At 39.2% G+C, this 19,880-nt stretch overlaps 1 protein-coding gene across 4 annotated transcripts in view; it reads left to right on the plus strand.

The window, feature by feature from the left end:
• Positions 1-19,880, plus strand: part of LOC141781781 (abl interactor 2-like) — a 30,573-nt gene that overhangs the window by 4,714 nt on the left and 5,979 nt on the right. Inside the window, exons 2-8 of one of the 4 annotated variants that reach the window (XM_074657619.1) lie at positions 4,103-4,270; positions 8,594-8,770; positions 9,463-9,480; positions 10,649-10,752; positions 14,548-14,700; positions 18,252-18,376; positions 18,774-19,115. In XM_074657619.1, coding sequence (XP_074513720.1) covers positions 4,103-4,270; positions 8,594-8,770; positions 9,463-9,480; positions 10,649-10,752; positions 14,548-14,700; positions 18,252-18,376; positions 18,774-19,115 — 1,087 coding nt within the window. The remainder of the gene's footprint in view (positions 1-4,102; positions 4,271-8,593; positions 8,771-9,462; positions 9,481-10,648; positions 10,753-14,547; positions 14,701-18,251; positions 18,377-18,773; positions 19,116-19,880) is intronic. The other 3 variants (XM_074657620.1, XM_074657621.1, XM_074657622.1) reach the window with 3 other exon arrangements.

Raw genomic sequence — 19,880 nt, forward strand, 5'->3', positions numbered from 1 at the left:
GCATGTCTGTAAAGGGGAGACTCGTGGGTACCCATAGAACCCGTTTTCATTCACATATCTTGAGGTCAGAGGTCAAGGGACCACTTTGAAAATGGCCACGACAGTTTTTCCTCGCAAAAATTTAGCACAAGTTTGGAGCGTTATTTACCCTCCTTCACGACAGGCTAGTATGACAATGGATTCCTTAGGTTTTCTAGTTTCATATGATACCAGTATCCTCATTCTAGCTTTAAAACTGAGCCTGCTACAACCTCCGAAATATCAATTGCGTTAATGCGTCAAAGAAATTAGTGCCGTTAAAACAAATTTGCATTAATACGTTATTATCACGTTAATTTTGCCAGCCTTAGTTGGTTTATTTCTAGGTGTCTTGCTCATCTCCTGTGTTGAAACTGCTCTATTTTTCCTCTTCTTGTGTCAAACACACAGAATAAGTAACACGCACAATTCACAAGTCAGCAGTGCAACTCAGCTCTATTTAAGCATTTCCTTTCAATTAGAGGTATAGCTGTTATATTAAGTGGTAATAATGTGATAAAATGTAGATTACTTCATCTGTACTAGAAGTTTAAACACCTTCTGACTTTAGCACATGAGGGACCTGTCCTTGTAAGGTAAAAGCAGTGGCCATCTGTGTGTGTTTTAGATGAGTGGCCCAGCATTGGGACTTGTTGGATCTGGTTCAAAGCCAAAGAGAATAGCACTTATATAGAGTTATGAGGTGTATCTTACTGTAACACACACACACACAGATTCCCCTCTGTCACACACTCCCATGCATGGTCTGTAAATAGAGGCTGTGTGACTGACATGTCTGTAATTTGCAGATGTAGATACCACACACACACACACACACACACACACACAGTTCTGGTTGTACATCAGCCACCAACTAGAAGTTGAATTCTCTGTTGTATAAGGAATAGATAAGAATGCGTTAACGCAAAATCAATTAAACGGCAGTAATTTCTTTAACGCATTAACGCAATCGATCTTTCGGAGGTTGTAGCGGGTCAGTTTTAGAGAAAGGGAAGATACTGGCATCATATGAAACTAGAAAACCATGTCATACCAGCTTGTCGAGAAGGAGGGTAAATAACGCTCCAAAATTTTGCCGAGGAAAATCTGGCATGGCCATTTTCATAGGGGTCTCTTGACCTCTGACCTCAAGATATATGAATGAAAATGTGTTCTACGGGTACCCACAAGTCTCCCCTTTACAGATATGCCCTCTTTGTGATAATCACATGCAGTTTGGGGCAAGTCATAGTCAAGTCAGCACACTGACACACTTACAGCTGTTGTTGATTTTAGCATATTTTATTATGCTAAATGCAGTACCTGTGAGGGTTTCTGGACAATATTTGTCATTGTTTTGTGTTGTTAATTGATTTCCAATAATAAATATATAAATACATTTGCGTAAAGCAAGCATATTTGTCTCACATGTTGATAAGAGTATAAAATACTTGACAAATCTCCCTTTAAGGTACATTTTGAACAGATAAAATATGTGTTAGTTATTTGTTAGAATATGCTTATTGCTTAACATTTGACAGTAAAATTTGCCACCACACCTTCAGGCAGTTGCTCTTTCCATATTGATGCTGTCAGGTGGTATCATATTTCCACTATAATTCAGAAGAAAATAACCACAGGAATGTTACTGTTAGACCCGAGTGTGTCTTCATTATAAAAAGAGGTCAGAGGAATCAGAGCGTGCATATGATTCCATGTAGTTCTGATCCGAGTCATGTACATGAACCTCATACATTTAGCTGGAATTAAAAAAAAATTGAAATTTGTGTGTGTGTGTGTGTTGCTCTGCTGCCCCTGTCCTCAGGCCAGGGGAGGCAGCCCTCCAACTAGGTCAGCGCTAACAGGAAATCAGATGGCTGATGGGAAAGAGAGAGAGAAAATAAGAGCTGTAATGAGGATGATGTGATACAGAGAGGGGGGAGTGGAAAGTAAAGAGAGATCAAATAGGGAGAGAAGACTTGACTAAAAAGATTTATAGTTCCTAGTTAAGGTGTGTCTGTACAGTACCTGTGTGTGTGGAAGCCCTGTCTCTATGTAAAGAGTCCCACCATACAGGGCTCCAGAGTGTGATCAAATATCTCACAAGTGCGACAAAATATTTTCACTGGTCGCACTGTGCACCTGGCAGGTCTGTCTCTGTGTGTGTGTATGTGTGAAACAAGCCCTGAACTCCTCTTCGAGAAACATCACATCCATTAAACATACCAGTAATTCAAAATGAACAGAACTATCTAATGTTTTTTCATCAAGAAAAATGCTATGGTGCCCGTCACACCTGTCACCGCCGCTGAGCGGCCTAGTCCAGACCCGACATCAAGAAGTACTTTTACTTAGTATGTTTCGGTCTCGGTTTCAGAACCGTTGCACCCCTAGACTGTGTTTGGATCTTTAGAGAGTGTTGGAGCTCTATAGCCTCATTTATTATTTTCTCCCTCGTCCTCCACCTGATCTAGCAACTTGGGTAAGGGAGTTTTGGGTGGAGGCCAACAGTCCTTTACATCATAACCACGCATTTGCATATATACTTATTTTTGAGCAATCCAATCAAATCTGAAGGATCAAATGCATCTTGGGACTGTACGCGGTCTATTCCACTCAGAAATACATCACACATTACATTCACGCTGACGTGAATTTGATGTTTGTGTTGCTGTTGACACTGTCAGAAAATAGCAAACACCTTCTGGACAATCAGATTAGAGTACTTTCTTTAGTCATTATTGTTTGAGGTCTGACTGTAAGAGTGTACCTAAGTGTGTGTCTTGTGTATCTTGTGTATCTTGTGTATCTTGTGTGTCTTGTGTATCTTGTGTGTCTTGTGTGTCTTGTGTATCTTGTGTATCTTGTGTATCTTGTGTGTCTTGTGTGTCTTGTGTGTCTTGTGTATCTTGTGTATCTTGTGTATCGTGTGTGTATTAGAGAGAGACGCACATTGGTGTCAGTGTGTTTCTTGTCAACCTCGGGCATGAATGAGTTAGCACTGACCTACATCATGCTTCAACACGCACACACACACACACACACACACACACACACACACACACACACACACACACACACACACACACACACACACACATCCATGTGTGTTTTTATACTGTCCCCACTGTATTATGCACACATACAGTATACATGTTGCACACAAATAGATATATTCACACATGTGGTTACACACACATTGATGCCCATTTTCATTTATTACAGATCTGTATCTGTATCCATTAGCTATACTGTACATTGATGCCATCATGCTGTCCGTCTTTCATCTTCATTAAGACATTAAAGAGGTGGAATAATTTAATTAGGGTTAGTAAATTGATGTCCGATATCAAATTAAGGCAGTGTATAGTACTCAAGGCTGCACTAACGTCTTATAGACAGTCGATTAATAAAGAAAATAATCTGCAGATTAATTGAGGATGAAAAGAATTGTTAGTTGCAGCCCTAATTCCTTTAATTAATTTTTACTGCTGAAAAAAATAAGAGTAGAAGAGAAGTGAGAAATTAAAAAAAAAATACAGAAAGAGAAAGGAAATAAAGAAATGAAGCATCAAAGACATACTGCACAAAATAAAGATAATGTAATGTGTTATGTGTTATTTATTGCAGGTGTTGTATTAACCAATTATGTTCTGACATTTAGTTCATGGTATTCTAGAGGCATTTGATGTATAATTTCATATGACGTGACATCTGTCATTTTACTGGAGAAAATACAATTGTTGGCACTGCAACTGAGTCATTCACATCACATATTAATTACAAAAAAGTAGTGGCATTGAATGAAAGGGTTCAATAAATGACTGACAAATGTCTCAGGCATCATGTTGGGCTGTTCCTGGGAGATTATGGGTAACCCCTGATGTCTAACGTTGTGGAGAAAAACAAAGATACAACAAGAAGCTTAAGAAAAATACAAGTAGCATGTTGGGTCTTGATTTTGTTCATGTGTTTACTCTATCTCTTGTATTGATTATCTGCCACTACTGTTCTGCGTCAATGAGAATGAAATTGTGGCACTGGTGCGACTCCTGTCCTGAATCTGTCTCTTCTCTCCCTGCAGTCAGCAGACAAGGAGCGAGCGCTGGAGGAGACGAAGAGCTACACCACCCAGTCTCTGGCCAGCGTCGCCTACCTCATCAACACGCTGGCCAACAACGTGTTGCAGATGCTGGACATCCAGGCCTCGCAGCTCCGCCGCATGGAAAGCTCCATCAACCACATTTCACAGGTCTGGTAGGAACACTAGAGGACCCTGTGCCATCAGTTTGGTTAATTTTTTATTAATTTGTATGCACAAATTCTTATCAACGTTGGTTATCATGGTTGGTTAACATGGTTATCAACTTGGTAAGTAAACACAGGGTTTCTCAATCTGGCTATGAGCACGTTCACATGAAAGGGGTGGTGTTTGCAGCATATGACCAATCCCAAACATGGACAAGTCTACTGTCAGCAGAGCGGCACATTTTATAAAGAAAGAGCAAACTATAATATTAGACAAAAAACAAAGAAATTAAACTCATAATCCAGACAAAAAGTAATACAGCTGAAGCTGCCCAACGCAGGAAGGACAGCTGGCAAAAGACTTATTAATTTAACAAAATACTCAAAAGTCAGATATATTCGTCTAGATGGGGCAGTGATAAATAAATAGCTTTCAGAATGGTATTGATGAATGGATTACATTTCATTATGCCGTTTGGTAATGATGTGGCGGGTATGACTATTTTAGCCTTCTTTCAGCTGTGTGAAACAGACTTGAGAGCTAGTAAATATATATATAAAAACATAATTCAAATCGGTAAGCACCCACAGCATACAGCCAGCTGTCCTTCCTGCATTTGTCAATTTAAACTGTTGCTTTTAGCCTGTATTATGACTTAAACTTCTTTGTATTTGTGTATTATTATCATATGATCTGCACACCGAGTTTTGATTGGTCAGTACGCGGTGCTTTCAAACGAGTTGATCTCTTATCGGGAACATAACCCGCTCAGGAGCAGGTTAGGTGTTCGGCATAAGTTACCATGGCGATCTACTCCGGTAAGAAGTGAACCACCGTCGTATGACAGAAAACCCCATATCCTGCTTTGTAGTACAGGCCTCAGGTGTCTACATGCACGCTGATTGACACTGAAGAATGTCGTGAAAATGATAAACAAACTTGCTTTTTAAACCTGAAATCTGTCTATCAGCATGCATGAAGCATTGTCATGGACATAGTGTACCATAGGTCTGTTATTCATAGTGTGAGGGCTCATGGGTGAAAGCACACACAATATGTAATCATGTATGCATGCAGTCTCACTTATGTTCTCCGCTCTGTGGACGCTCTCTTCACTGCGTCATGCCAAGTGCAGCAGCCCAGAATTCATCTCGGGAGGCTGTTGCACTTACAAAAATCCCAAAGCATGCAACAGTAATAAACTGCAGAGGTAAATTAACAGCGATAAAGAGTCTAGAGTGCAGAAATATGTATTCTTCTTTCCCACTCTGCATTCTGTGCACATGAGAGGGGATGAAGTAGTAGTATCAGCACCTCTAAAGCTCATAAATTAACATGTTTATGACACAGCCTTGTTGAATATTCAATTCTGATTGGTCAATCACAGCGTTCTACGGTCTGTTATTTCTTTATAGCAGACGGCTGCTATGTATAACAGACCGTTGCTATGGATGCAGTTCTGATCTTGGACTCTGGAGGACCATTTTTGTGTCAAATTATTATTATTTTAGTAGGTAGCCGTGTAATAAGCGGGATAATGTACAGATAGCGAGTCATTGTTGTGATATAAACCCCTTCAGGGCGATGCAGCACAACGTGAATCGGAGGGGTCTTACATCGTCCGGGTTTATTTCACAACAATGATCGGCCTGCGCTACATTATCCCTTACATATCTGGTTTGTTTAATTTGTACAAAAACTAAAGTGTATGTATATGGTTTTATGGGGGTTATCTGCCAGATTATTTCTTGGCCAGCATAAACATTAATAAGTGAAATCAACGGCCACCGGCTTAAAATTTCATTTGATACGAAAGTAGTAGTTGATTATGCGAGATATAATTAATCACTGCTTAATTGCAATCTGAAAATTGCACCTTTTCATATGGATGTGTAGTCAAAAACACTTTTGGTCTGACACAGATAGTTTTAAAGGTCCCATATCGTGCTCATTTTCAGGTTCATACTTGTATTTTGTGTTTCTACTAGAACATGTTTACATGGTTTAATGTTGTGTGTAATGTCTAAATATTGTATATTTGTGACATCACAAATGGACAGAAATCCTAACGGCTTTTTTCAAACGCACAGTTTCTGAATACGGACTGTGTGTGTATTTCTCCATATATTGAGCGTTTTGATAGTTTAACAGTATTTATATAGCACTTAAACCTGTTTTATAATATAAAAGACATGAAAATCTCACTTTTTACAATATGGGACCTTTAAAACTTAGATACTGTTAGAATCATGTGGACAGACAGATGAAAAAGCAGGTTTCTCAATATTCCATGTAAACATCATATCCAGAATATGATGAAAACCAGAAAAAGACTCAAAACCAGGACACTTGTTTTCATGTAAATATACAACTACTTGAGTACATTTAGATGGGCAGTAGTATCCTGCATGTCCAAGAAATCTGTTCTCTTCCGCAGGATTTCCCTTCATCCATTACCCACTTACGGAAACAAGGTTCTTGTTCACGTGACATCTAAAGTATAAGGTTACTACCGAAAATCAAACATTTACTTCAGTGCATCGAAGGATACAGTCTAGGAAGAAAAACAAGACTCTTCTTCATGTTTGTCAGCTGGTCAGATAAATAAAACCATCTGTAGGTGTGAAGCATCACCAGAGGTCTCATCAGGATTACACAACACTCTGCACCCACACATCTCACCACACTGTATACTGACGACAAAAGATACTCGAATTTGTTTTGTGCTCTCTCAAATCTTAGCATACTTCAATAACACGGCATTCGTATTCCTCGAGAAACTCGCACATCATTCATACTAAGTAGGCTGACACGTTCCTCATTGCACTCTGTTGAGATTCATTATTTAACAACAACTGAAGGAAAAGAAGTATTTTCATTCATTAAACATTGACATCCACAACAGACCCTTCACAGAGTAGCTGAGTACTTACAGGAATAAAACTGTAGTTTTCAGTAGTACAGTTGATCCATTCTCCCCTCAGACCTCTGAATATTCAGTATAATCAGAATAAACTCTGCATGCAGAAATAATGAGATGCTTCTCTCTGTTATGTCAGACCAGGACTGTGATTGCACGTCATAATTACGGCTTTCAGTTCAGTGAGACACAGTCGCATCTGTTATGTAGGCAAGCGTTTGTGCTGTGAGGCTCCCTCTCATAAAGAATCACACTGCGATGAGCTTTTATAATCCATTTTGCATTTCATGCTGTAGAAATCAGCCAACAGCGTAGTCGTGTGAGATGAAGAGGATACAGACAAACGGATGTGCAAACTCATTCTGCTTTGTTCAAATGTTTAATTTCCTACTTAGGAACCAAAGTGGCCACCGAGCATCCAACCAATTTTAGAATTCCTTTGTGCAATGATTGTTTATTCGAATAAACTACTGTCTAATACTATATTCACAGCTGAAAACTAGTTGCCTCTTGGTGAAATTCCCTGCTTTGACTGAAAAACCCTCGTGATATAGACTGTTTCAGAACTGTCACCTCTCTCATCCCACTTGAGTTTGCAGGCCTGTATCTTTAAGTAAATTCCTGTGTAACGCACCACTGAAAATATAATTAACACCTGTCCTGACTTGAGGCTTAAAAAACAGGCTGTCATACATATTAAAATCCATAACACCAAAAATATCACCAGTGTGAGAGCACAGAACCGGTGTGAAATGTGAGGATTAACTGTCTGTTCTCACAGTGAATATATATTTTTGGACTGTTTGTCAGACAGAGAAAGACGTCACTACAGACTGTGATTGTGCTGCTGAAACTTCACAGACTTTTTTATAGACAATATGAAACCAGAAGAAGCAATACATACAATAATGACATTATTAGTTAGTTGAAGCCTGTTTTTTAATCAAAGCTGGCCTTAAACTTGACTAAAATCGCACAACAGGCTTTTATCTAAAATGACAAGAGGGAATCAGAGCTGTTTCACTCAGAACTGTGGAGCAGTTATAAAACACATCCACACACAGAAACCATTCAGAAACCATTCGTACCAAAATGTCATCATTTATATGTCCGTCTGTTCTCAGCTTCAAAGTGTACTGTTGAAAATGTCTTAAAGCTCCATGAAATCTCCCGTTTTGATGCAGTTTGAGCATCTTAAAGATGTAATTTACCAATACAGACGTCACACTGAACACTGTGTCTGAGTACAGTCTCACACAGCTGCTAGCTCGGCTGTAGACACTTTTTTTTTACCATAACACGATTGACAATAATTTGATTTCAGGTTGGATGAATCACATATTCTAATTCTCTCTGTGTATTTTATTTAAGCCAGGCACTTAAGTTAACCATTCCTTCTTTTTCAGACCGTTGACATTCACAAAGAGAAGGTGGCAAGGCGGGAGATCGGCATCTTGACCACCAATAAGAACACGTCCCGCTCACATAAAATAGTTGCTCCGGCCAATCAGGAGAGGCCAGTGCGCTACATCAGGAAGCCCATCGACTACAACGTGCTGGATGACATTGGACACGGAGTCAAGGTGGGAATAATGAAAATAATGATGATGAAAACGATGATCATAGATGTTTTCAGTGTCGTAAACATCAGACCTTTAGTGTCACTAAATAGTTACATATAGAGTTCAGATACAGGCAGTCAAGTCTGCATACTAGAAGTGATTGTTAATGTTTTAAACACCACAAGAACAGATTTTTCTGTGGTAGGTGTGGCACATTCAACAGATGTGCCACATAGAGCAAGGAGACAGCAAAATACAGAAATACAGCTGTGAAAAGAAATTGCAACACTTAGAAGAAGAACAAAAACAAAACTATTAAGCTGAAAGGTGAAGGGATCTTAACTTGCATGTTTGTGTGCATGGTTGTTTGTAGTCTGTGTATGTCTCACAGAATATGTAGAGCATGCATTTGCAGTACTGTAAAAAGTTCAGCACAAGTGAACTTAATTCTGATTTATTTAAGTGCAACTTGACATTTCTTTCATGTCCTCACTGTTAAAGCTATATGGCATCATTTCCCTCTGGCTCTGAGTCCTAATCTCTTTCTGTCTGCCTCTGTTTCATCTTTATCTGTGTCCGTCTTTCCGGGATGTTATTTCGTGTTATTTTCGTGTTTAATGTTTGCATGACGCTGTTGCACTGACACTAATCTCTAGACAACTTTTCTCCTCTCTTCTTCCTCCTGTTGCCATTGCTTTCACTGACGTGTTAAGTGGTTGTTGAGGTTCAAGGTAAGGATGCACAACATATCTCGTGATGGAGGTATAATAGCCATTATGAAGGTACATAAAGAAATGCCAGTGACGAACAAAGGGAATGATCGATCCAGTAGGTTGCTAGATAAAAGTGTGTTGTTACCACTGACCGCTTAGTAATGTTTTTGTGTGAGAACAAGCGAGAGGGTATAGACTATATGTGAACAAGAGAAATAAAACTCTATTTTCTGATAATTTCATGGCGGTTACGTTCTAAATCATAAATAAATAACCATCAAACACTGAGCATATTATCTACTACTCCTGTCTGCGTTTCCTCCTCTGCATGAGTCATTTTTTATTCTTTGATTACATCCAACTCAAACAGTCTCCACAGTAAATGCAAAGAACAACAGAATCTGTTTCCTCGTGTTTGAAGATTGTGCCTCAATTATCACCCTTGTTGTTCTAATTTGTATAATCTTCATGGTTCTTCAGATGTGGTGGAAACACAAACAGGAATGCACAAAAGGGACTTTTAATTTAGTTCCTGTGTAAAGTTCTCTCTGGTTTCATAATTCCTGGGACTTTTTGGTCAAAAAGAGCTATTTAGTAGGGCTGTCAAAGTTAACGTGGTAATAACACTAATTTATTTAACGCATTAACGCAATCAATATTTTGGAGGTTGGAGCGGGCTCAGTTTTAAGTGAAGATACTGGTATCATACTAAAATCAAACAGGAAAACCTAATGAATTCATTGGTACCAACCATGTCATACTAGCTTGTCGCAAAGGAGGCTAAATAACGCTCCAAACTTACGCTAAATTTTGGCGAGGAAAAACTGGCATGGCCATTTTCAGCGGGGTCCCTTGACCTCTGACCTCAACATATGTGAATGAAAACAATCATAATATATATTAATATAACTATATTATTTTAATCGATTGGCATCCTTACTATTTAGTGTATTTCGTGTTAGTTATTGGCCATGCAAAAATATTGTTCAAGCTCTATCATTTACCACTTCCAGCTTCATATTTATTAGGTATCAGTGACTAGATCAGTCGACGGTTACGACCTACACACAGACGCCACCGTTGGTCCCTCAGCAGTTCTATTTTTAAGATTTCTACTGATTTAAAAAAAAAATCTGGTAGTTTGAAAGACGAAGATCATCACGTTAAAAAAATTTATTCTCCGCAGGTGAACGGCCAGCAGAACATGAAACTCGGAGTGGGTCTGTCCCGGTCCTTGCCCCCTACCCAGAAACCACCCAGCCCTCCGAGGGCAGGCAAGGGCATCTTAGGGTATGTACCCAGCTTATCACACACATGTATATGCACTCACACTCATTCCCCACACACACTCTCTCTGACATTTACTCATGTTTTGTCATGTGTATTTATCTTCTGTTTTCGTGGTTTAACACAAGTGATTATGATTCTGTTGTGTTAATATTTTCCCTGAATGTATGAAAGACGTCTGAATGATGTGGCATTTTGTATTAAATGTTTTATTATGAATGTAAATAGAAGATTGTACAGACACAAATCCTCCTTCACAGAATCGCAGATGTGTCGTTCTTTGAGCTGACGTGGAAATAATTGGTGTGCTGCAGTTTGTGTGTGTTTGTCTCTTGTGGGAGGACGGAGGATCCTGTGGCGAGTTTATTACAGATTAGACCCGGCAGAGGGGGATGACATCACACACACACACACACACACACACACACCGAATCACAGTGCTCAGAGGAAGAGGAGTAACGTCATGCGTTGTGAAAGCTTGTTGTGTTCTCAAACATCTAGGTCACACAGCTGTATCTCTTCTTCCTTCTCTTTCCTTATTTTCAGTCTTTTCTCTTTCTGTTTAATTTAGTCCCATCTTCTCTCTCATCCTTCATTCTTCTCCCTCATCTTACCTTTCTCCTCTTTTCTAACCTCTCTCTCTGTGTTTTCTTCACTCTCTTGTTCACTCTTTCTCCTCTGTAGCATCCAAACATTGTGAGGTCAAAAGCCATGCTTTTGTTTGTTTAAAGAATTAATTTTATATTTTGGGTAATACTCTTATTCACTTTCTGAGAGTTAGATGCTCAGACAGATACCACTCTCATGTCTGTACAAGAAATATGAAGCTGAAGCCAGTGGCCGCTTAGCTTAGCATAAAGGCTGGAAAAAGCTAGCATGGCACTCTGTCTAAAGGTAACAAAATCACCACCTACCAGCACCTCGATTTTATTTATTTACCGGAGTATTTTGCTGGGCAGAGTGACTTCTTGAAGCCTTGTTGTCACCATGTGATTGCCAGGGAACCAGCAGACACTTAATCCAGAGACTCAAAATGTTGAATTATTCCTTTTAAAGAATTTTACATCTCATATTTCAGTGATATATTTCAGAAACTTTAGAGGTCTTGTCATGTTAACCGCAATGTTATACAGCTACAGTACATGTAAAAGATATTGATGCAAACTATTAACTAAAACATAAAGTAAACAAGCGTATTTCCCAAAATGCTGTTCTTTAAGAATTGCCGTGTTGGAGCATTAAATCATCCTCTTCTCATCATCCTCTTTCTGAAATAGCGGCCTGGTTCAGCAGTATAGTGATGCCAAATCACGACTCGAATCTTCACAAATCTCTCGAATCTTAGATCACAGTCCCTGCTGGCGTTTCATCAAATAGTCTTTTACACCACACTCTGAGTTTGTGAGGCGCATTCCTATCCGGGCAACCGGAGCCGACACTGGGGACTTATTGATTTCAGTGGCATTTAAAATATTTATTTAAAATCTGATTACTGATTTCAAATGGGTCTTATAATATACTCATTATTTTTTGGGACAATGTTTAACCTTATCAATTCTGACTGTTTTTCTTACTTTTAGACTAGTCGACGAGTCTAAGATTAAACTTCCGTTTAAACATAAGGGAAATTAATTGTTAGGAACTTCCCCAGTGTGAAGCCAGGTAGCCAGCTGGTCCAGCACCACCTAGGCCCTCCTGTCGGTGTGTTCCTTTCTGTTTCCTGTATGTGACCTGCTGATCGACCGGCTGTTTCTCTACAATAAACCTTAAATAGGTGGCAGGATCGTTGCCCTGCTGAGAGTGTCAAAGTACCAAATGCCCTGAAGATTTCAGAGAAAGAAACATAGAAATAAAAATGTCATTAATTTATGGAATAAGAAGAGAAAGTGTTTGAGTTTATAGGAAAGAGTGAACAGAAGCAGCTCAGCAGTTTGTTGGAACTGAAGCTGTGGTAAGCAAGCCAAGTCCCTCAAACACACAGCAGTGTGTTGGCATCACGCTGTAATCAACAGGCCAAGTCCTTCTGTCATCACACACATACACACCAACAACAACACGCCAGAAACACGCTCACACATCATTTTCACATTCTGTATCTGTTCTGTTCTTGTATAATTCTTGTTTTTGTTTATGCATACTTGTTTTTTAGATACACGTGACATTAAATATGATTATTTATTATAAGCTGTATACACATTATGCAACACTAGCAAAGGTGTTATTGATCATATTTCAGAGTTATACCATGCTTGTGCTTCTTTCTACCGCAATAACTGAGATTATTTGTGTTGATTTTAGGAGAAATCCTCATCAAACTGACTCCTGTTTGTGTTCAGTCTGGTTTTTATTCTTTGCTGATGCTTATTTTTCCTTATTCTCTACAGTTTGTGATGCTGGAGGAGTCATAATTCTCTAAAAATACATCCTGACCTTTAAACATGGCCTTAACAAATTTCTCTGTTTCTCTGACAGCAAGGAGGCAAAAACGCAGCCCATACTTAATGTAGAAATAATCTATAATTACATATCAATCATGGTGCTATATTTATGTACCCTGCTACCTAGAAATCTATGACTATTTAATGTCATGTTTTATTTAATTATGGCTGACAGTTAATACTAGAATAAGCTGTTTGCTCTTTGGGCTAGTGACTACTAAAGCATATGAGAGCTACCACGCCCTCCTGTGGCTCCTTACCCGCAATTACTTTATTGAATAGCCTGACTTAAAGAGGACTAGTTATGCTTTTGTGCTTTTTCCCTTTCCTTTAATGTGTTATATAGTTTTTTGTGCAAGTAAAAGGTCCAAAAGCCCAAAGTCCACGCCAAAAAGGTGTTACTCTCCCCCACAGAAACACTGCTCCTGAACTGCCTGAAACGCCTTGCTTGAAGTACCGCCTTTTCTTCCGTGACGTGGTGATGTCACCATGTAACACATTTGCATAATATCTTATGGCACGCCCTCAAACAAAGCTAGTTAGAGCGGAGCGGAGCTGGAGCGTAATCCGAAGAGTTTGATTTTGTTGACCAATCAGAGTAGACTGGGCAGGAGGGTGAAAAGAGGTACAGCCGGTATGAGAAAAGTAAAACGTTTTTTGAACATTAAAGTATGTAAACATGTTCTAGTAGAAACCCAAAATACAAGTATGCACCTGAAAGTAAGCATAATAGGTCCTCTTTAACATGTTTCATTTAATATTATTAAAGCAGGAAGCTAATAAGGGACGGATATTTTAATTTAAGTGATGTAACTCGGCTCAGATACACAACAAAAGTTCAAGACACTTCTGAGGGTTAAATTAAAGAAAGGACATTTTATTTTCAAAATTAACTCACTTAACCAAAAATAGCAATGGAGGTCAGGAGAGAACATCTTCTGCCCTTCGTGTGCATGTAGTCCCTCAGCTCTGCAGAGAGCTAAACACACCTCTATTTAAGATTAAAGACTCAAGTTGGCTTTTGGCATTTTTACTGGAAACCATGTTGGATAGGCAACAGAACAGAAATATGTAAACTCGCTTTTGTGAAATAACCAAAAAAGGTTTTCCGGGCCTTTTAAAGATGTTGAGACGTCTGGATAAGAGTTTGGAAGTGTGTTTCTGATTTAACAGTTCCAGATGTTGCAGAATGTTGCAGAAAGTTGATTAAACAAACCTCAGCTCGCATTATACTCTAACATGAAATGACAATGTTTTGTTTCAGGCTCTCGAGTGCTACAGAACAATGGTGTCGGACTTTGTCATCGGAAATAAACTCCCCCATTAACCCTGTCTCCACCCTTACCCCTTACATGTACAGGAAGAACTCCCCCTACAGGACACTGGAGCCAGTGCGCCCCCCAGTGGTGCCCAACGATTATGTCTCCAGCCCCACCAGAAACAATATGGCCATTGGACAGCTTCCCAGTCCGGGCCGCACCGCCACCCTCAACCATCGACCCCGAACATACAGGTAGCCAGGTCGGCGTGTAAACATGGCTGCCAGAACGGGCTTTCAGAGCTTTTCTTTCTGCTCTAAAGTGTCTTCTATTTCCCGCTCTGATTTGTAGTTCATTTACAAAAAGGCAGATATTCAACACATCCGTATGTCTAGTTTGGACTCCAGATTGGGATCACTGATTGTATTTTGGCCGCTCTTCAATGCAATATGAGGTCAATAACAATGTGTAAACACTGCTGTTCAGATCTATCTTCTCGAAGTGGCACAAACATGCTTCATTCCAAACTAGACTAACAGATGTGTTGAAGATAATGATACTACTAATGCTAAAGCAGAGATGCATCCTCTCAACGCATTTCTTTCTCACCGTGCTTTAGTTCATGCTTTTGTTCTTGGCCGATCTAATCGCATTTAGCAAGGTGACTGAACATGGGCAAACATTTTGGATTTGTTTGAAGCTCATTTTTGTCACAAGGTATGAAAAATGGTCCCCAAACTAAAGTTTAAGGTCAATCAAACTGGTAACTTCAACCACAAGAATTTGACACCAGAAGAGAAGGTTTAATACTTTGTAATGCTCTGTATTGTAATCCTATTAAAGGAAAGTTTTACATTTTCACTTTCTTGTCAAAAATACCACTATCATGTCTGTTCCTTTTAAATATGAAGCTGGAGGCAGGAAACCATTAGACTAGCTTAGCATAAAGACTGGAAGCAGAGGGAAACAGCTAGCCTGACTTGTTTTAAGAGGTGCTAATAGGCAGATTTTGTAACCTTTGGGCAGAACTAGGCTAACTGTTTTCAGTCTTTATGCTAAGATAAGCTAATAATATATCATATTTAGCGTACAGACATGAGAGTGGTATCATTAATACGATTTGGACTTGTGCTCTAAAGCATCTCTGTGGATTGTTGATGAGTTTGGACAAGACAGAAAATGTAAAGTGACATTACAGAAAAATAATAATCAGTGCAATTTGCTGTTATATCTTTCTGAAATCTTTGCTCATGAGTTCTCACCTTTCTTTTGACTTCAACTTGTCTTCATCACAAAAGCTGCTGCTGTCCAGTGTTTCATCTGTGGTTTTATCCAGCAGTGATGCTCAGGGAGTTGCTTTAGTTTTGGTTGATTTAAAATACAGTATTGTGCTTTGCTAAAATATTTGATATGGTTACTGCAGTGAAACCTGGATAGTTGATCGTTAATGATTAAAAACATATTAAGGAGTAAATGGGTTTTTAGGCAATTCTCCTTCACATCCCCTTGCAAATTATATGTTGTATCTTATCTAAATGAATAAACAAACAATACAGTATTACTCAAAGCAAAAACCCAAATTTATTTTTCAAATAAAAAAACAAAACTAATCCTTCTTAAAATCATATTCGCTCACAGTATTTTTTCTATTAACTTTGAATCGACTAGATGTTAGTTTGCCTGAGCTGCATCTCAGAAACGTTTGCAATCTACTTACAAACAAAATTTCCTCTTGAGCATCTCCTCGAGTGCAGAACGACAATAAATGATCCTTGTAACTTGATATTATCTCCAGCAGTGACCGTCGCTGTGTTGCAGCATCACTGCTGAGTGAACACAGAGGACTAACTTTCTGCTTTCATCCTCACAGCATCAACTAACTGACTTTCTTCTCATTCATTGATTCATTTTCCGTTTTTATTTTTCTCTCCTCTGCAGCTTATATCACTGTGTGGGCTTGTTGGTGCTCTGAATGGGAAAAGAAAGTTATAGAATCTTTCCCATTCAATCACCACCTTTGTTTGTCCTGATCTGATCTGGAGCCTTCAGCCAATCAGAGTCTGTGTTACCTTGCAGCTTTTCACTGTTTCACTGCTTCTGTGCTGACATTAACTTGACTCACTGCTTCTGTTCTTACAGCCATCGCTCTGCTTTTATTCTGATGTTTCTCTACAGGCAGCTGACTTTCTGTCTGTCTGTTTTTCTGTTTTGTTTCTTTTAGTGTCTTAATCTTCATCAGTTTGGCTTTCTGTTTTCTGCTGCACTAACATCCTATTTTTCTCCCGTCTTTACCTTCATTGCCTGCTTGTGTGTCTTTACGTCCTTTTCAAAATGAGTCAGCTTGTTCTGAAAGGCAACTTCATATCATTCATGAGATGTTTTCTTGTTATTGCTCAGCAACATTCACATTGTTACTATAGCTACCACAGGCCAAACCTCAATAGACAGCCGAAGTCCCGCCTCTTCCTGTGTCCCCAATTGGGAAAAAATGGTATGGTAGTCAGAGACAATACATTTTTTGATCCAGTTTGAATTGTGCCATGCATTACACATAAGTCTGTTAATTTAAAAGATAATTTTGCAAGTCAAGAAAGTCACAGTTTTTCATAGATTTGTCATAGTATCATTTAGTTTTGTGTGAAACCGCTCAGTGAGCTACATCCCTTGTCTCGCACAATATACGTCACCAACACTAGCTAGCTAACTTCTGTTATTTTACCTCATGTGTTTAATCCTTCCTGGTCTTTTATCAGCCAGGAAGAGAAAGAACGAGCGAGACCCGTTGCTTTTGTTAGTACATCCCAGTAGGAAACATACAGGCATCGTAGCTTCAGCTAGAGAGAAAGTTATGACGTCACTTGTGTGATTTTCTAATGACATATTTTCACAGTCTTATATTTCAACAGTTTTACGTCAAACTGTGACTTTCTTGACTTGCAAAATTATCTTTTAAATTGACAAACATCATATGTGTGATTCAAGGTGCAATTCAAATGGGATCTAAACATTTTTGTCTATCGCCTTACTCTGCATATTTTTTTCTAAAATAAGGTTCCACGCTGGTCCACCTTAAGGGGATCAAGAGGACACTGTAAGAAACCCTAAAATTAATTATGTAAATTGGTTGGTTTCCTTAATTGTAATGTTGGCTAACCTGATTAGGGCTGTCACTAAAGATTATATTCTTGATTAATCAATTTGGTTTTTAGTTTGTGTAGTCTCAAAAAGAGTGAAAAACTGTCATCGATGCTTCAAAAGTCTTGTTTTGTCCGACCAACAGTCTAAAACCCAAAGATATTCAGTTTATAATGATATAAAACAGAGAGAAGCAGAAAAACCTCCCATTGGAGAAACTGCAACCAGATAACAATTATCAGTTTGGCTTTAAAAAAAAAGAAATGATGATAATCCAAATAGTTGCTGATTAATTTTTTGACGGCTCTGGTTTCAATAGTCTATTTGATTTTGGATCCAGTTCCAAGTTAAACATCTCTGAAGCTAACACATTTCTTCTTATCAAATCTTTAACTTCGGGTTTCCTCTTAATAGCAAAGATCAGTTTACAAAAGTCAGGTAGCCGCAGATTATATCAGCTGTTTCTTATTAACATTAATGCTGTAAGTAACAGACTAAAATAAAACTGCTGTTGTCTCAGCAACGTGCTCGCTGCAAGACGGTGTCTGTACTCAGCTGTAGGCAAAGTCCAGCTGTTATTATGTAGGAAAGTACAAATGATCTCGACCTGAACACTCATGTCTCCTACGGTAGAGTGATTATCCTGCTGTGTTTCTGTGTGTGTGTGCAGTGGTAGCAGTGGGGGCAGCCATCCCAGCAGCAGCAGTCGGAGCAGCAGCAGGGAGAACAGTGGCAGCGGCAGCGTGGGCATTCCCATCGCCGTACCGACACCTTCCCCACCTTCCACCTTCCCAGGTAACACACACACAATTTTGGAGTTTGATTGTATGTTTTCTGATAAGACACCAGGACACCTCTGTTTTAATGAGGCTAACGAGGAGCTTCATAAATTAAATTAAATAATTGATTTCCTTCCCTCACTCCCTTTTTTCGTCTTTTCTTCCGTCCTATTCTGTTTCCACTCCTCCAAACATGTCATCTTAATAAAAATTGCTGTTAATTTAAACATTTACCAGCAAAATATTTTTATTGAACCACACAAAAAGCTTATTTTTTGGATGTGATGTTTGAATATCTTCTTGTAGCAACGACTGCTTGAGATATTTCCAGTTAAGCTGGGGTTTTTATTCCCTTCCTGCTTATCTCCTTCCTCTTTTCCTTCCTCCCTTCTTTCCTTTCCTCCTTCTTGAAGTTTCCCCGACTGCTGGACCAGCTAGCTCTTCCTCCACTGCTCCTAACTCCTCTCCCTCCCCCTCCCCAACTCCTTCCTCCTTCTCCTCCTCTTCCTCCACCACAACCTTAACACAACCCAACGCACTTTTGCCACCAAACTCACCTTCACAACACGCCGACTCGTCTCCTCAACCTAACACGCAATCAAACGCACCCGCCAACACTTCCCCGCCCTCTGACCCCGCCCCCGACACGTCCGACGTCCAATTGATTGTTTTGCCTGAAGAACCGTCTCCTCTCCTTCCTCCTGCCCCTCCTCCTCCACTCTCCTCCTCTTCCTCCTCCTCTTCACCTGCCGAAGGTGAGTTTCTCCAACGACACCACCTCCTCCATCGCCTGCTCTCACCCTTCCTCCATTCTCCATTTTCTTACCAAGAAAAGGAACTATTCTTGTTTTCTCTGCTGTGTTTTCATTACATTGTAGAGATGAAAGTGAAAGCTATTAGTAATGAGATTGTATTTATATGTGTGGTGCTGATGTGATATTCTTTTTAGGGTTGGCTTCAGATTAGGGCTGCAATTTAAGATTTATTCTTAATTACTCTGCTGATTATGTTTGCTATTAATCTATTTAGTTTAGACAAATCTCTTTTTATGAAATGTTGTGTCTCGCATCAATCTGATTTAGATGGTGTCGCGTCAATTTTAGGAGTCACTCTCTGCCAGATAAACTTTCATTCATATCAAATCAATCATTTGAGATGATAAACTTAATAGCTCTGACATCCCGTATTTGGAGCAAGTAGAAACAAAGTGTGCAGAGTCAGTAGGCTGCAGCTGTTATTTCAGTGTCAGATTTGTGTCAGATACATTTTTAATCAAACTTTCATATCTTCTGCTGCTCATCTAATTTTCAGGTTGTTAACTGCACACAACATGCAGTTGTTTCTTAATGCTCATTCTGTCACCACTTGGTTCATTCGGCTGGTTCTTCATCTTCGCATCCTGCGTTTTCATTTGTGGTTTGTTGTTGTTTCACTGTCAAATATAGGCTGCTTTAACACAGAAGCATTGCAGTTATACAAGATACATAAAACAGTTTGTGTGGAACATGTACACATTCTTT

Source organism: Sebastes fasciatus, chromosome 14, assembly GCF_043250625.1.
Source record: "Sebastes fasciatus isolate fSebFas1 chromosome 14, fSebFas1.pri, whole genome shotgun sequence".
Taxonomy (NCBI): domain Eukaryota; kingdom Metazoa; phylum Chordata; class Actinopteri; order Perciformes; family Sebastidae; genus Sebastes; species Sebastes fasciatus.